The 18,688-nt window shown below is 36.4% G+C and overlaps 1 protein-coding gene across 1 annotated transcript in view; it reads left to right on the top strand.

Moving 5' to 3' along the window:
- The window catches only part of LOC125283696 (A disintegrin and metallopeptidase domain 3-like), an 86,695-nt gene that overhangs the window by 52,206 nt on the left and 15,801 nt on the right, over positions 1-18,688 (top strand). Inside the window, exons 11-12 of the mRNA XM_057303369.1 lie at positions 523-659; positions 10,881-11,067. Of these exons, the coding sequence (XP_057159352.1) occupies positions 523-659; positions 10,881-11,067 (324 nt within the window). The remainder of the gene's footprint in view (positions 1-522; positions 660-10,880; positions 11,068-18,688) is intronic.

The raw sequence follows: 18,688 nt of genomic DNA, 5'->3' as shown, positions 1-18,688 counted from the left end.
ATTACTCCCCAAGTTTTTTGTTTGTTGTTCGTTTATTTGGTTTTTGAAGAAAAAAATGTTACTTACAAAGTGTTATAGTATTCTGCCTTTAAAAAAATTTGACTCTCTCACAAAACTATTTCTGAAGTCAAAACTGATTGCAAATTCAACCCTTAAGAATCTGTATTTTTTTCTAAGTGTTCATTAAAAAATAATATAGTTACTGAAACAGTGCACATTCTCAAAAAACTTTTAAAGTTTATTGGAATTTAATACATAATAAAAACATATGACAGCATTAATCTTATTTTGTTATGTCAGTGCCATTTGGATTAGAAATACAATAACTCAAAAAGATAAACAAAATTTACCTATTTTTTTTCTTATTTTCCATATCCCTAAGAAAATAATGAGCTTTGACAGAGTAGTTTCTTAAATTTGTATTTGCATTTAGGTATTATGGCCAAAAAGAAAAGATCAAGGAGGTGAAGAAATAACTTAGGCAATAATTCCGTTTTGCTTTGTTTTGTTTTTTGCATTTAGTACCCACAGATGATAACTTTAGATGCATTTTCAGTTGTTATGGTGCAGTTGATTGGAATTAATGTGGGATTAACATATGATAATATCTACAGTTGTTACTGTCCAGGAATTACATGCATAATGAATTCTGAAGCAATGTAAGATTTTATTTTTTATCAAATCTATGTCTTCCTCTGGGAAACGTTTGTGACAGTCACTGTTATATAATATCTTGCAATGCAACTTGAGTAAGAATATTTTTATTAAATACATAATGTACTTGTTTAAACTTATTTATTTTAATTTTTTATTTAAATTCAATTTAGTTACCATACACTGTATTATTAGTTTCAAGGGTAGAATTTAGCGATTCATCAGCTGCATATAATACCCAGTGCTCATTATATCAAGTGCCCTCCTTAGTGCCCATCACCCAGTCACCTCATCCCCTAACCCACCTCTCCCTCAGCAATCCTCAGTTTGTTTCCTAGAGTTGAGTCTCTTGCGGTTTGCCTCCCTCTCTGTTTTTATCTTATTTAAAGAGGAGTATTTGATATTGTAGAAAATGTACTTAGTATTTCTACATTAAATGTTACAGAGAAAGTGAATATTGCTGATGACTTTCTGAGGGTTTACTAGAGTCTTGAGATGAAATTCATTCAAAGAATACGTAATAGATGTCTACTGTGTTGCAGGATTGTGTTAGTCTTATATATGGCTAACAAGATAGATATGTCATAAATATCTTAACCTCTCAGGGTCTGAAAATTTAAAAGTAGACCTAAGAATAAACAAAGTATGAACAGCTTACGATAGGTGTCAGGAAGGCAATAAATAGGGAATACATGGGGAGAAGAAACTTTCTGATAAAGAAAAGTTTTCTGAGGAAATAGTTATGAGGGATATGAATATGGTCATGTAACGAGCTTGTTGAAAACTTCAGGCCAACAAATGAAGTGATACTTGAATAGAGGGAAGCTTGAAAAGCAACAAACAGACAAGAATAAGGATATTGAGAGAAGGATAAAAAAGAAAAAAAAAGAAAAAAAAGAAAAGAAATAGCTGGGACTAAAGGAAGAATGTTTTGGACATAAGGAAAAGAAAGTAAAATACATTGAGGCTAAAGCATAAGGGAAAGAAGGCCAGGTGATTCAGGAATGTGTATGAATGAGTCTGTGCAATCATGACTCAAGAGTTGGGGCTTTGTGATAAATGTTAACCAACTACATTTTAAGTTGATTTATGCAGTATGGGTAGTAAAAATTATCTTAAAATGAGTGTAAAATCTATCAGAGGGAACAATAATATAGTAATATTTAGAAATGATTCTCATTATAATCTATACCAGTTTATTAAGATTGAGAGAGAAAAGGAGATGTGAAGAATTATTTGTAGGAGTTTTGATATCATAATTACTAACAGATATTGAGAAAGGCAAATATTTTAGGAAAGCAGAAAAATGAGAAGTCTTGAGGGCAGTTTATGTTAATTTGGAGATTCTGAATCATCCATTAGAATTAAATGCACAGTTACAAAGGTCCTGATCTGAGGACAAGGAATTTAAAATGTGTGAACCATCTCTTTATTGGTAGAAGTTAAAACCATGAACAGGTCATTTAGAAAGAAGTTGAAAGAGTGATAAGGGTACTTCTCATATTTACAGGCTGAGTAATTGAGGAGAAACTAGTGACATGTGGTGAGAAGAAACAGGAAGGAAGTAAATATTAGAAACAAGGACCAAAATAAGATGGAGTCTTACCTAGGGAAGAATATGTTTTAAGAATAAGGGGGAGGATGGAAATCAAATGGTGAAAGTATCAGCATGGTATTTCAACCTCCCCCAGTTCTCTCACAAAATACAGAGTGAAACTAGGAAAACAAACAAAAAAGCAAAAGCATATTCCACAAGTTTCCCAAACTGAAATGCACCAAAAATACCAGCAGGTGGGACCAATCTACTAACAAAGAACTAAGTAGCATGAAGTAGCTGTGTAGCAGCAAATAAAATAGGGGGACAATAGGAACTCTAAAAATCTTACTGACCTGGGAACTTAGAAATCATTGGCTAAGCCATAGCATAAGAAGTTGCCCCTACTGAGACTGAAATATTAGTAAGCTCATGCCATTGCAGGAGCCAGAACTGGTGAGGATATAGCAAATTGTAGGTAAGAGCAAAGGGGCTGTGAACGTTTCTTAAGATGCTAGCGTGGCCTTGATGTCTGCTCTTAAAAAAAAAATCTAGTAACAATAGCACATGTATCACCCAGATCATGTTTTAGAAATACTAATCCTCACAAAAAAGAACTGGCATTTTGAAGGAATGACTGATTCCAGATCTAAAGCAAAGAAAATAAAAATGAGCTTGGAACATGTTGTATGAGAAAATTAGGAGGTGTTCAAGGAATTATGGAGATTTATCAAAGGGACACAATTGCAGTTCCCAATAATCAAATCCGTGGGAATCTGAATGTTATAAATGATAGTGACAGTAAAGGATTATAACCCATTTAACATGATAGGAAAACATGATTTCATATTCATATAAATACACGAATGAATAAATTGAAAACATAATGAAGGAATGGGATATTAACATAAAACCAAAGTATTTCTCTCCAGATAATTTTTAACTAATAAGAAGAAAAAATAATTTTAGAGTGAAAATACCTTAATCAACTAATCAAAATGACTATCATCAGTAATAGAACAAATTGAAATTCTGTGCCATTTGTTAGGATGCAATGAAGCAGACTCAGCAACACTCCTATGATACTGTTGCCAAGATGCATACATAACCTCTGTTTAATTATAAGGCAACATTTTATAATCCTAAACGGAGGGACAGTCTAGCAAATAATCAGTCTGTAATCAGAAAACTTTCCATGATCGTGTAATCCAACAACAACAACAACAACAAGATGTAGGTAACTAAACTTAGGAGATATGAGAATTAAATGCAATGTTTGAGGAGCTAAAATGGCAGTATACTAGGAGGACCGTAGGCTTGTCTAGTCTCTGGAACACAAGTAGGTACTATCAAATCATTCTGAGCACCCAAGAAATCAACCTGACAACTGACAGAACAAATTGCCCAACTACAGGGAGAGAAGAGGCCACATGGAGGATGGTAGGAGGTATGGAGATGTGGTTTGGGGGAGAACAGGATTCCAGGGTGTGGAGAGGGGAGGGAGCCATGGTAGCAGAAAAAGGAGGGGGTGGGGAACATACAGGGAAACAAACAGAGAGAACCCTTCCCCAAAACCATTGGCTGAGAAAACCAGAGGGGCTAATTTTTGTGAGGTTTTGCAATCAGCAGGGTTCAAAGACTGGAATTTTAGAGGATGGCCAGCATAGCTGGGTTAGATCCCTGAGGGTGCTGCCCTACTCCTGGGGAAAAGGCAGGCAAGCACCCTGGAGACAGACAGCAAGTGATTGGAAGGATCACCCAAAGGTGCACAAGGGAGAGACTGTTCACTCTTCTTGGAGCTCATCTGTGAGAGGTGGTGGTCACAGAGATGACCCTCTGGGGGCAAAAGAGGAGGCAGGCACCATTTCCCAGCTCAACCCCAACACCCCCATACCCCCATCCCCCCACCCACGCATAGGCACAGAGAAGCTAACCCAGATGGATACTGGCTGTTTAGCCTGCTTGCTCCAAAGCCCATGTTCCTGCACTCTGGTGTGGCTGCTCTTCTCAGTCAAACCTACATCCATCCCAGCAGGGTCAGACCCTCACCCAAAAGACCAGTGCAGCCCCCCACCATAGCACATCCTTAAAGTTTGGAGTTTTAAAAGTCAGTAGGCTTCACTGTGATAGAGCCCAAAGTGCACCGTCCGGCTTCAGGCAGGCAAGCAACTGAGAGGCAGTGTGAAAAGAGCAGTCTGAAAAACACCCGACACTTGAGAGGGGAGATTATTTGCTCTTCTGGGAGTGCTTCCCTGAGAGCAAGCATGGAGACTCTCTCTGGGGACAAAGGAGCTAGCTGGTGCCATTTCCCTCCCCAGACCCACAGCGCAAACCAGCTTCAGGAAACTGCACAGCACTGATACTGGCTGCCTAACCTGCTCACAAGTCCCACCCACCTGCGCTCTGCTTGTACTGCTTTTCTCAGGCAAGTGTGCCTAAGTCCCAGCCCAGTGGGCCCCTTCCCCAGAAAACCAGCAGCAACCCCTGCATGCACCGCATCTCCCGAACAGAATTCTGAAAGGCTTTGGTCCTAGTGGAAGTAGCATCAGGTCATATTTAACAAGCAAACCAGAGCACACCTAGTTAAAACTTACTGCACTCTGGACAAGGCCCAACACTGCCCATTCCCACCAAGGACAGCCTCTGCAGATGACTTCCTGAAAGGATAGAGCAGCCAAAACACAGCAGCAGAGTATATGCAGCACACACCAGGGACACTCTTTGAAGCACCACGCCCTGGACACTATATGACCTCTTCTTCATAAGGCCATTACTGTCAGAAGCAGGAAACATAACAGGCTTCTGTAATGCACAGAAGAAAAGAGACTTAGACAAAATGCCAAGACAGAAGAGGAATTCATCTCATAAGAAAGAATAAGAAAAGGTCACAGGCAGATATCTAAGTGAAACAGATATAAGTAATATCCCTAATGGAGAATTTAAAGAACAATCATAAGGATACTTGCTGGCCTTGAGAAAAGAATGGAAGATTTCAGGGAGGCCCTCACCACAGAGATAAAAGCACTTAAAAACAATCAGAAATGAAAAATGCAATAAGCAAGATTCAAAACAAACTAGATGTAAGGACCACAAACATGGAAGAAGCAGAGGTATGAACAAGTGATACCAAAATGAGAATAATGGGGAAAAAATGAAGCTGAACAAGACAGAAAGGATAATTATGGATCATGAGATAGACGTAGGGAAATCAGGGACTCCACCAAATGTAATAACAATCATATCAGAGGAGTGCCAGAAAACGAGTAGTCAGAAAAGGGGCAGAAGGCTTATTTGAGGAAATAATAGCTGAGAACTTCCATAATCTGGGGAAGCAAACTTCCCTAATCTGGAATCCAAATCCAGGAGGCACAGAGAACTCCCATTAAAATCAACAAAAACAGGCTAATACTAAGACATACTGTAGTTAAATTTGCAAAATATAGTGATTTAAAAAAAATCCTAAAGCAGCAAGGTAAAAGAAGTCTCTAACTTACAAGGGAAGACCCGCAGGACTAGCTGCAGATCTCTCCACAGAGATGTGGCAAGCTGGAAAGAAAAGGGATGATATCTTCAACACACTGAATGGGAAAAATCTGTAGCTGCAAATTCTCTATTCAGCAAGGCTATCATTCAGAATAGAAGGAGAGATAGAGTTTCCCAGATAAACAAAAATTAAGGAGTTCTTGACCACTAAAGTAGCCCTGCAAAAAATATTAAAGGGGACTCTTTGAGTAGGATGGAAAGACCAAAAGTGACAAAGACTAGAAAGGAAGAGAGAAAATCTCCAGAAGCAATGATGAAACTAAATACATATCTATCAATAATACTTTGAATGTAAATGGATTAAACAGTGCAATCACAAGGCAGGGTGTTAGAATGGATAAAAACAAGACCCATCTATATGCTCCCTACAAGAGACTCATTTTTAACCTAAAGACAACTGCAGATTGTGAGGGGATGGCAAACCATTTATCATGCCATGGACATCCAAAAAAAAAAAAAAGGCAGAGTAGAAATACTTGTATCAGGCAAAATAGATTTTAAACTGAACCTATAACAAGAGATGAAGAAGGGCATCCTAAGCAAAGGGACTCTCCAACAAAAATATCTAACAAAGATAGATATATATTCCACCAACATGGGAGCACCCAAACAAGTAAAACAATTAATACCAAACGTAGAGGAACTCGTTAATAATAATACAATAATAATAGGGGAATTTAACATCCCACTTACACCAATGAATAGACATCTAAACAGAACATCAACAAGGAAACAATGGCTTCGAATCACACTGGACCAGATGGACTTCACAAATATATTCAGAACATTTCATCCTAAAGCAGCAGAATACTTTCTTTTTAAGTGCACATGAGACAGTCTCCAGAATAGATCACATACTGGATCACAAATCAGCCCTCATCAAGTATAAAAAGATTGAGATCGTACCATGCATATTTTCTGACCACAACTCTATGAAACTTGACGTCTACCACAAGAAAAAATTGGGAAAGACCACAAATACATGGAAGTTAAAGAACGTGCTACTGAAGAATGAATGGGTTAATGAGGAAATTAAAGAAGAAATAAGAAAATACATGGAAACAAATGAAAATGAAAACACGATGGTCCAGAACCTTTGGGATGTATCGAAAGTGGTCATAAGGGGAATTATAGAGCAATATAGGCCTACCTCAAGAAGAAAGAAAAATCTCAAGTAAGCAACTTAATCTTGGACGTACAGGAGCTAGAAAAAGAAGAACTAATGAAGCTTAAAGCCAATGGAAGAAGGGAAAATAGTAAAAATTAGAGCAGAAAAAATGATACAGAAACAAAAACATAGATAAGTGAAACCAGGAGCCAGTTCCTTGAAAAAATTAATAAAATTGAAAAACACCTAGCAAGACTTTTCAAGAAAAGAAGAAAAAGGACCCACATTAAAAAAATCACAAATGAGAGAGAAGAAATAAGAACCGATACCATAAACACACAAACAATTATAAGAGAATATTATGAAAAAGAATATGCCAACAAATTGGACAACCTGGAAGAAATGGATAAATTCCTAGAAACATACAAACTACCAAAACTGAAACATGAAGAAATAGAAAACTAAAACAACTAAAAGGAAGCAAAGAAATTGAAACAGGAATCAAAAATCTCCCAACAAAAGTCCAGGGCCAGATGGCTTCAAAGGCAAATTCTACCAAACATTTAAAGAAGAGTTAAAACCAATTCTTCTCAAACTAGTCCAAAAAATATAAATGAAAGGAAAACATTCACATTCATTATATGAGGCCAGTACCAGCCTTATTCCAAAACCATACAGGTCTCCAGTAAAAAAGAGTACTACACACCAATATCCCTGATGAACATGGATGCCAAAATTCTCAACAAGATACTATCTAATCAGATTCAACAGTACGTTAAAAGGATTATTCACCGCCACCAGGTGGGATTTATTACTGGGTTGCAGGGGTGATTTGACATTCAAAAATCAATGTGATCCACCACCCTAATAAAAGAAAGGAGAGGAACATTATAATCCTCTCAATAGTTGCAGAAAAAGCATTTGACAAAGTACAATATCCATTCTTGATAGAGGGAACATACCTCAACATCATAATGGCCATATACAAAAAACCCACCACTAATATCATCCTCAATGGGGAAAAACTGAGAGCTTTTCTTTTATAGTCAAGAACAAGACAGAGATGTCCACTCTCAACATTGTTACACAGTACTGGAAGTCCTAGCCTCAGCAATCAGACAACAAAAACAAATAAAAGGCATCCAAATAATCAAGGAAAAAGTCTAACTTTCACTCCTTGCAAACAGCATGATACTCTATATAGAAAACCCAAGACTTCACCGAAAAATTGCCAGAACTGATACACATATTCAATAAAATGGCAGGATACAAAATCGATATATAGAAATCTGTTGCATTTCTATACACCAATAATGAAGCAGCAGAAAGAGAAATCAAGGAATCAATACCATTTACAATTGCACCAGAAACCATAAGATACCTAGGAATAAACCTAATCAAACAGGGAAAATATCTGTACTCTGCAAACTATAAAACACTAATGAATGAAATTGAAGATGACACAAAGAAGTGGAAGAACAGTCCATGCTCATGGACTGGAATAACAAATATTTTTAAAATGTCTATGCTATCCAAAGCAATCTACACATGTAATGCAATCCCTGTGAAAACACTATAACAGCCTTTTTCACCAAAACACAAAGAGTCCTGAAATTCTTATGGAACCACAAAAGACCCTGAATTGCCAAAGCAATCTTGAAAAAGAAAAGCAAACCTGGAGGTATCTCAATTCTGGACTTCAAACTATATTACAAAGCTGTAGTCATTAAGATAGTATGCTACTGGCACAAAAACATATACAGAGATCAATGGAACAGAATAGAAAACCCAGAAATGGACCCACAACTCTATGGTCAACTAATCTTCGACAGAGCAGGAAAGAATATCCAATGGAAAAAAGTTTCTTTAACAAATGGTGCTGGGAAAACTGGACAGCAACATGCAGAAGAATGAAACTGGACCACTTTCTTATACCATACACAAAAATAAACTCAAAATGAATGAAAGACCTAAATGTGCGACCTGAAACCATCAAAATCCTAGAGAAGAACACAGGCAGCAACCTCTTTTACCTCGGCCATGGCAACTTCTTACTAGACACGTTGCCAGAAGCGAGGGAAACAAAAGCAAAAATGAACTATTGTGGGACTTCATCCAGATAAAACCTTCTGCACAGTGAAGAAACAATCAACAAAACTAAAATTCAACCTTTGGAATGGGAGAAGATATTTGCAAAGGGCATACCTGATAAAGGGTTAGTATTCAAAATCTATAAAGAACTTATCAATGAACTCAACACCCAAAAACAAACAACCCAATCCAGAAATGGGCAGAAGACATGAACAGACATTTTTCCAAAGATGACATCCAGATGGCTAATGGACACATGAAAAGATGCTCAACATCACTGATCATCAGGGAAATATAATTCAAAACAACAATGAGATACCACCTCACACCTGTCAGAATAGCTAAAATTAATAACACAAGAAATAGGTGTTGACAAGGATGCAGAGAGTTGGGAACCCTCCTACACTGTTGGTGGGAACGCAGACTGCTGCAGCCATTCTGGAGAATAGTACAGAGTTTCTGCAAAAAGTTAAAAATTGAACTATGATCCAGCAGTTGCGTACTGGGTATTTCCCCAAAGGATACAGAAATACTGATTTTATGGGATACATGCACTATGAGGTTTATGGCAGCATTATCATCAGCAGCCAAATTATGGAGAGAGAGCCCAAGTGGCCATTGACTGATGAATGGATAAAGACGATGTGGTATATATACACAATGGGATATTACACAGCCATAAAAAGAATGAAATCTTGCCATTTGCAATGGTGTGGATGGATCTAGAGACTAGTATTATGCTATACCAAATGAGTCAGTCAGAGAGAGACAAATGCCATATGATTTCCCTCACGTGTAGAATTTAAGAAATAAAACGGTGAACTGAGGGGGAAAAAAGAGAGGCAAACCATAAAAGAGACTCTTAACTATAGAAAACAGCCTGAAGTTTGTTGGAGGGGAGGCTGGGTGGGGGGATGGGTTAAATGGGTGATGGATATTAAGGAAAGCATTGTTGTGATGAGCACTTGGTGTTTCATGTAAGTGATGAATCACTAAATTCTACAGCAGAAAGCAATGTTACAATGCGTGTTAACTAACTAGAATTTAAATAAAAATTTGGAGAGAAAAAAATGGAAAAAATAAATAATAGCAACGGTTGACTTTCAACTGGAGCTTTTTGCTATAAAGTGCCAATATTGTTGTAATAATTAAATTTGAATGACATCTGAAGATTAGATAATAGTAGTATATAATTATTTCCTGATTTTGAAGGGTCCTTTTTGGAATTAATGTCTACATAGGAATTATACATTAAAATATTTAGAGTTAGGATCATATTTGGCAACTTATTCGTCATTGCTTGGGAAAAATTTATTTTTTGGTCTATTTTTGTATCATTTCTCTAAGTTTTAGATTGTTACAAAATTACATAAAAATCCATTAAATGGTACACATAGAAGTACAGAAATATTTCAAAAGGTAATAAAATAAAAGAATGTAGGGCTTTCACATTTTATATAATTAACATTGAGATATTTTCATTGATTTTGTTACCAAAGTACAAATGATTCTGATTTTTCCTGTAACATTATCAACCATTGTTATTTCTTCAGTTTTCCACATATATTTTCTAGTATTTCATTTTCTTAAAATTAGTGCTTATAATAATGATTATAATTGTGATGTTGGCAATCATAATGAAAATAATAATAGGACATATTTAAAGAGAGTTTTTTTGTGTGGCGAATATTATTTGTGCTTTAATATATTTTAACTCATGTCACCTTAACTTCCTCTAGTTGCTAGATGTCTATTACATTGAATTACAGCAGAAATAAACTTACTGCTTTTATTTACAACTTGTATTAAAGATAAAAGTCCTCTCCCTTCCTTCTTGGCTCCTCTGTAAGTGCAGTAGTACAGAATTAACGGTACTTTTCAGTAATTCATAGAGTGTTACTTTGATAGTGATTTTATTCCATTTATCTGAGGAATATAATTTATTTTTAGACGTTCCCATGGTGTAAAGTTTTTTAGCAGTTGCAGCATGGATGAATTTAAACGTATGGTTTCACAGCCTGAATTTGAATGCCTTCAGAATCGAACAGTTCCAGAAGTGGTTTACCAAGGAAGAACTGCAACTTGTGGCAATGGAATTTTGGAACCGCCGGAACAATGTGATTGTGGCCTTGCAGAGGTTAGTGGCAAACATTTACAACTCATCTAAAGATTTGTTTTGTGTTTCTTACGTAATCTTATAACTATAGATGTGATATAGGAGGACTCTTTTTGAAATGCGGCACCATTTTATTAAATACCCAAGGTACAGAGATATGGGGCTTGTGGTAATGGACTCATCCTGAATTTGAAGCATTTGAAAAGTTTAAGTAAAGGGTAAGTGTAACATGGATTAAAGAGGTAAGATTTTCTTTATGGTTTAACCATTAATAGTAATACCCCCCTTTCTGCATCATAAACATCGGTGACGTCAATACTGTAATATTCACCTCAAGCATCTGAATTCCTCAAAGTGCCTGCACTGGTTCACTAAATTACTACGTGTATGTAGTTGTATACCTTCTCATCTCCTAATCTCAATTCTTGCATCTGGGGAAACTTCATTTATTTTAACTTGACTTCACAGAATTGGATTAATAATAATTCTTGGTTTGTTATTGTTATATTTAGCTTTTTGCTGTTAGCCTTTTTTTAAGTTGTGTTTGGTAAAATGGCTAATCATTGCATTTTTGTTGTGCCTGTTTTCATATACTTATGCATGGTGATTTTTTGGAATGTTCCATGTTTGCTTGAGAAATGTAAACTCTTGAATTGTTAGAAACCAAATTCTATACAACCTGATTACATGATAATTTTTAAGTGAATGCCGCAAATCTTCTGTATTTTTATAAATGTCATATGCCTGAACTCTTGGTACCTGAGAGATGATATCGATACCTATAACTATGCAGTTGGATTTGCCTATTTCTCACCATACATGGTTCAATTTATGCTTTCTGTCTTTGAAGCTGTTTTATATAGTGGAGACTTATGATTGTTATATCTTCCTAGAAATTTAACTTTTGTTTTCAAACGCTGAATCTCTTTATCTCTAATGTTGCTTTCTGTTTTAAAGTCTATTTGGTCTGACATATCTTATATCTATGCACATACTTGCTTCTCTCAATCAGTATTCCCCTGATATTTCTCTCTTCTCGTTTAGTTTTTCTCCACTAGTAGTTCAAGATCTACACTGGGTTTTAATTTACTATCCAATCGGCCTTGGATTTATCAGATTATCCTCTTAAACATTATTGTAATTAATGTTTAATTAACTGAAGTCCATAATTTATTCAGATTTCTTTTCTTTTTACCAAATAGCCTCTTTCTGTACCAGGACTTCTCTAGGATACCTCATTACATTTAGCTGTTATGACTCCTTAACACTCCTCTAGATTGCATATTTTTTATAATTTTAGTTGTTTCAAAATGTTCATATTTTCTTTTTTTTTTAAAGATTTTATTTATTTATTCGACAGAGATAGAGACAGCCAGTGAGAGAGGGAACACAAGCAGGGGGAGTGGGAGAGGAAGAAGCAGGCTCATAGCAGAGGAGCCTGATGTGGGGCTTGATCCCACAACGCAGGGATCACGCCCTGAGCCAAAGGCAGACACTTAACCGCTGTGCCACCCAGGCGCCCCAATATTTTCTATGTTCATTTTGCCACATTTGTTTTTTAATTGAATTTTTGTTCATTTCTTTTGAATCTGTATGCTTTGTTTTTCCTTCTTCCACCATTTATTGCAACAATATAGTGGATCTGCACTTTTTATTTTCCTCTAGTGATTATTCTTGCATCCTTAGCATACATATTTAAGTTGTAACCATATCTAGGCTGCCTCCAAAATAATGGGATTTAACTTACATAAAATTTTTGTAAATACTGCATTTCTGTCACCTCTGTGCTTTACATTAGGAAATACCCTGAAGACTTTATTTTGAAAATACTTCCTTTATTTTACCTTTTGTTTCTTTTGGTTATTAGTATTTCTTTGCATGTCACAGTTCCCTTCTGAAAGGATTTCATTTAAATTATATTCTCTGGGGCGCCTGGGTGGCTCCGTCATGAAGCATCTGCCTTCGGCTCAGGGAGTGATCCCAGGTCCTGGGATCAAGCCCGAGTCAGGCTCCCTGCTCCTCTGGCAGCCTGCTTCTTCCTCTCCCATTCCCCCTGCTTGTGTTCCCTCTCTCACTGGCTGTCTCTCTCTCTGCCAAATAAATAAATAAAATCTTAAAAAAAAAGACAAGACTCCTGTTTAAAAAAAATAAATTATATTCTCTTTCTTCATATACTGCAGTATATTTTAGTTCTCTTGAAAAGAAGTTCTCTGCCCACTTCAACAATAAATACTTATGTCATATTCATCTTCTCATTTTATACACATGAAATATATGCATGAAAGATGAGTAAAGTGTGTAATGGATAGATACTTAACAAGCTCCTGAATAATTTGCACTCAGGCCTCATCCAGTAAGTTTGAAAATGATCCCTCTTCTTCAGTTTTCAGGAAGAGTTTAGGAAAGTAAGTATTTAACGTTTGGGGAATGTTTGGAAGAATTCACCAGTGAAGCCATCTGGTCTTGGTCTTAGGTTTTTGATTACTGACCCTATCTCCTTACTAGTAGTCAATCTATTCATATTTTCTATTTCTTCATGATTCAGTTTTGGTATATCTATTTCTAGGAATCTATCCATTTCTACTAAGTTGTTCATAGTATTCTCTTATGAACCTTTGTATTTCTTGGTATCAGTTGTAACCTCTCCTTTTCCATTTCTGATTTTATTTATGAAACCTCTCTCTCATTTTCTCGGTGAGTCTAGCTTAAAGTTTGTCATAATTTTAGTCTTTTGAAAGAATCAGCTCTTAGTGTCGTTGATCTTTTCTATTGGCTTTTCAGTCTCCATTTAATTTATTTCCATTTGATTTTTTAATTTTCTTCCTTCTACTAACTTGTTCTTCTTTTTCTACCTCCTGTAGGTATAAAGTTAGATTGTTTGAGATATTTCTTGTTTCCTGAGATAAGCCTATATTGCTGTGTATTTCTCACTTGGAACTGCTTTTGCTGCATCACATACAGTTTTCTGTGTTGCATATAAATTTTCATTTGTCTCAACATGTATTTCGATTTTTTAAAAATTTCTTCATTGACCTATTGGTTGTTCACTAGCATAGTGTTTTACCGCCACATATTCGTAATTTTTCCAGTTTTCTTCTTGCAATAGATTTCTTCTTTCATAACTTTGTCAGAAAAGGTGTTTGACAAGATTTTAGTCTTCTTAAAACTACTGAGAGTTCCTTTGTGGACAACACATGATCTAAAATGGAGACTGTTTCATATGCACTGGAGAAAAATATGTATTCTTGCTGCTTTTGGATGGAATGTTGATTTATTAGTCCATCTCATCAAATGTGTATTTTTCTTTCTTAGAAAATTATAATAATTCTGAAATTCAGAAATCTACATAATATATTGTTAAAATTGTGTGAAATTTTTTTCTCTCCAAATTTTCATTTAAACTCCAGTTAGTTAACAGGCAATGTAATATTATTTTCAGTAGTAGAATTTAGTGATTCATCACTTACATACAACACCCAGTGCTCATCACAACAACTGCCCTCCTTAATACCCACCACCCATTTAGACCATCCCCTGCCCACCTATCCTCCATAAACCCTCAATTTATTGTCTATAGTTAAGAGTTTCTTTTATGGTTTGCCTCTCTGTTTTTTCCCCTAAGTTCACTGTTTTATTTCTTAAGTTCTACATGTGAGGGAAATCATATGGCATTTATCTTTCCCCGACTGACTTATTTCTCATAGCATAATATTCTCTAGATCCATCCACATCATTGCATCATTGCAAATGGCAAGATTTCATTCTTTTCATGGCTGAGTAATGTCCCATTATATATATGTGTGTGTGTGTGTGTGTGTGTGTGCGCACCCCACATCTTCTTTTTTTATTTCTATGTAAAATTTAGAATCAACTTTTCTATTTCTACTACACCCCCTAAAGAAAAAATATAATTCTGCTGGATTTTTGATTGGGATTTTTAAAAATCTATAGAAGCATTTGTGGAGAATGGACATATTCATAATGTTCTGATTTTCAAACTGTGAGCATGACATATTGTTCCATTTATTTAGCTATCTTTAATTCTTAAAGTTAACCCTAAATATTTCATGTTTTTGAATGTTATTGTAAAGTGAGTACTTATAAAAAATATTAATTCCCAGCATCTTTTACAGGCATATAGAAATAGAATTAAATCATGAAAGTTGTACATTCCTCCTGTTAATGTTATTTTGAATGACTGATTTATATTTTGAAAAATACTTACAAAATATCTGAATCAGAATTATCAACTGAAATGAGTATATGAAAAAGAATATGCTTCTGGAGTTTATTCCAGAAATAGAGGAACATTTCAGTATTTTTCAACTTAGATTTTTAAATTTACAAAGACAGAAAAAGTGTGAGATATTACATATTGAAGAGAATTTGATAATGGTTTGGACAACTAGGAGAAAAGAAAATTTCCCTTTGATTAAATTCTCAATGATGAACTTTGGCTACCTATTTTATAAAGTTTTGGCTTCCAGTCCCATGATAGAATTCTATTCCTAAAGTACAGGTGTCCTTACAAGTCAATTTCTAAGGCAGTCATTTAGTCTAGGTTTACACTATTGATTGGGTATTGTGAAAACTTGCTCTCCACTATAGGCTCTTTGATACTAGCCTTGGAATTCCCTGTGATGTCATTGATTTATGTCCCCCCCCACATTAATATTTAGTGTGTATTTGATCTGCTATCTTCCCTAAATACTCTTGATAATTTTTCATTAAAATATTTATATTGTGAAGCATAACACACTTTTGTTAATATTGAAATACAAAAATGAAAAAAGAATATCATCTGACTCCTGTAAATTTAAAACATGTTATATAGTAATAAAGGTTTGCTATACTTTAATAATACACTTTGTAGTTAGTGTAATTGAAGACATTATATCTAATTTTATATAAAATATTACATGATAAACACAGTATTACAAAGATCAGGAATAAATTGTTTTATAAAGGCACCTGATAAATTTATCTAGTATTTTGGAAGATCCCTCATTACAGTTTCTCTTACAATATACCACTTAAAATAATTCCATGTATTATAGTTTTCAGAGTACAGGTTTATTCCTAGGTGTTTGGGTTTTTTTTTTGTGTGTGTGTGTGTGTGTGTGCAATTATAAATGGTGTTTTCTAATTTTTCTTTCTGCTGTTTTGTTATTAGCATATAGAAACACTACCGATTTCTAGGTATTAATTTTGGATCCTGCAATTTTATTGAATTCATTTATTACTTCTAGTAGTTTTTTGGTAGAATTTTTGGGACTTTCTGAGTATAATATTATGTTATTTGCAAATGGAGGCAGCTCAACTTATGCCTCTTATTTCTTGTCTGATTGCTGTGGCTAGGACTTCTAATACTTTGTTGAATAAAAGTGTTAAGAGTGGACATCCTTGTGTTTGGTCTTAGAAGGAAAGCTGTCAGTTTTTCCACATTGAGTATGATATTAGATGTAGTGAAAGATCTGTACTCTGAAAACTGAAAAAACATTGATGAAAAAAACTGAATATGATACTAAACAAATGGAAAGATAGTCCATGAGCATGGATTAGAAAAATTCGTATTGTTAAAGTGTCCATATTACCTAAAGCAATCTACAGATTCAGTACAATTCCTATCAAAACACCAATAACATTTTTCACAGAACTAACACGAATAACACTAAAATTTATATGGAATCACAGAAGACCCTGAATAGCCAAAGTGATCTTGAGAGAGAAGAACAAAGATGGAGGTATCACAATCCCAGATTCCAAGATATGCTACAAAGAGGTAGTAATCAAAACAGTACGGTTCTGGCACAAAAATAGACACATCAATCAATAGAACAGAATCAACAGCCCAGAAATAAATGCACATTTATAGGGTCAATTAGTCTGACAAAGGAGGCAAGACTATGTAATGGGGAAAAGACAGTCTCAACACAAATAGTGATGGAAAAACTGAATGGCTATAATGCAAACGAATGAAACTTGACCACTTTCTTAAACTATACACAAAAATAAACTCAAAATGAATTAAAGACCCAAATGTGAGACCTGAAACCACAATAAGACTAGAAGGGATGTTTACAGTAGTAATTGCTATGGCACTGATCATAGCAACATTTTTCTAGATATGTCTCCTCAGGTCAAGGGAAAAAAATAAAAACAAACTTTTGAGACTTACATCAAAATGAAAAGCTTATGTATAGCCAAGGAAACCATTAAAAAAAAAAGGCACAGAGGCTCCAGGAAGATGGCAGAGTAGGAGGACCCTAAGCTCACCTTGTCCCATGTTCACAACTAGACGTCACTCATGTCTTATTCAATAAACCAGAAAGCAAACTGAAGACTGGCAGAACAAACTCCACAACTAAATGTAGGAAAGAAGCCGAACCTGAGAGGTTAGAAAGGGCAGAAACAGTGGCTGGGAGCTGCCTGCAGGAGGGAGTTGAAGTCATGGAGAGTGGAAAACACCAGCGAGCCCTCATGGGGAAAATGAATCCCCATAATGTCTGGCCTTGAAAACTGTGGGGACTGAATTCTGTGAGTTTGTATACCCAGGGGGGCTTGGAACCTAGAGCCTTCAAAGTCGGCTGACTCAGCCCTGGACTAGCCTGGAGGGCAAGTGATAGCTAAGTCCCCACCCTTAAAAAGACAACAGTCTGCAGAGAGGCAATATAGAATAGACAGTTTGCACAACACCTGGGGCAAATGGGAGAGATATCTCTTTATAAGGATTTTAGAGCATGTTGGGGGTCTTCTCTGGGAACAAAGGAGCTGGCATCTACCATTTTCCTCCCCAACCCCCCAGCATAGACAGAGAGACAGCGGCAGAAGGTGGTGCTACATATGCACTTGCTACCTAACCTGCTAACACTGTGCCCCACCCACTGAGGACACGCCCACTCCAAGCCTTCTAGCTTCAGAACTGGGCTTAGCATGAATTGTTTTAATGCTGCACCCCCTGCCCAAACGCTGCCTCCAGGCACTACATCCCCCCTGGCGTGACCATTGCCTAGGGGATTCAGTTTAGGACTAATGGGTCAGTGCAGAATTTGCTCACTGCTTTGTGTGCCCCACCCACCCACCACAGGTAGAGACACCACAAATCCTCAGCTTCCGCCACAATTCATGCCCAGCCACCAGGGACACAGACACCACATGCCCTAGGTTGTCACCACTGCAGCATGCCACCTGTAGAGGCTGCTTTTAGGCAAACAGTCTTGTACAATGGAAAGTAGAAGGGGCCCACAGTGACCACCTGGCTGAATACAGACAGGCCCATCAGGTGACCCACCTCAAAACATCCAGAGGCCCTAACTAACCAATAAGGTACTCAGAACTAGGCACAGTTACCAAAAGACCTCCTCACCTTCCCACTTTAAATATGGTCCCCACCCACTGCCTTGTTGCAGACAGCCTCTCCTTTGCTGTGTATTCCCCCCACCCCTATTCCTTGCAGTGTATTCAATAAACTTCTACCTCCTTTGTTCTGCCTTGGGTGAATCCTTTCACTGCCCAATCATTGGTTTTCACCCAATCATTGTCCCACATTTGGGGGCCTCCATCCGATTGAGAGAGACACCACACTGCATCCCCATCTGCTGCTGCTAACCTAGTCACCGCTCTGCTTTGGGTTCAGCAGACT

The sequence above is a fragment of the Ursus arctos genome, unplaced genomic scaffold, assembly GCF_023065955.2.
Source record: "Ursus arctos isolate Adak ecotype North America unplaced genomic scaffold, UrsArc2.0 scaffold_27, whole genome shotgun sequence".
In the NCBI taxonomy this organism is placed as follows: Eukaryota; Metazoa; Chordata; class Mammalia; order Carnivora; family Ursidae; genus Ursus; species Ursus arctos.
Note: the sequence above shows the minus strand (reverse complement) of the source record. Positions and strands in the feature narration are given on the sequence as shown.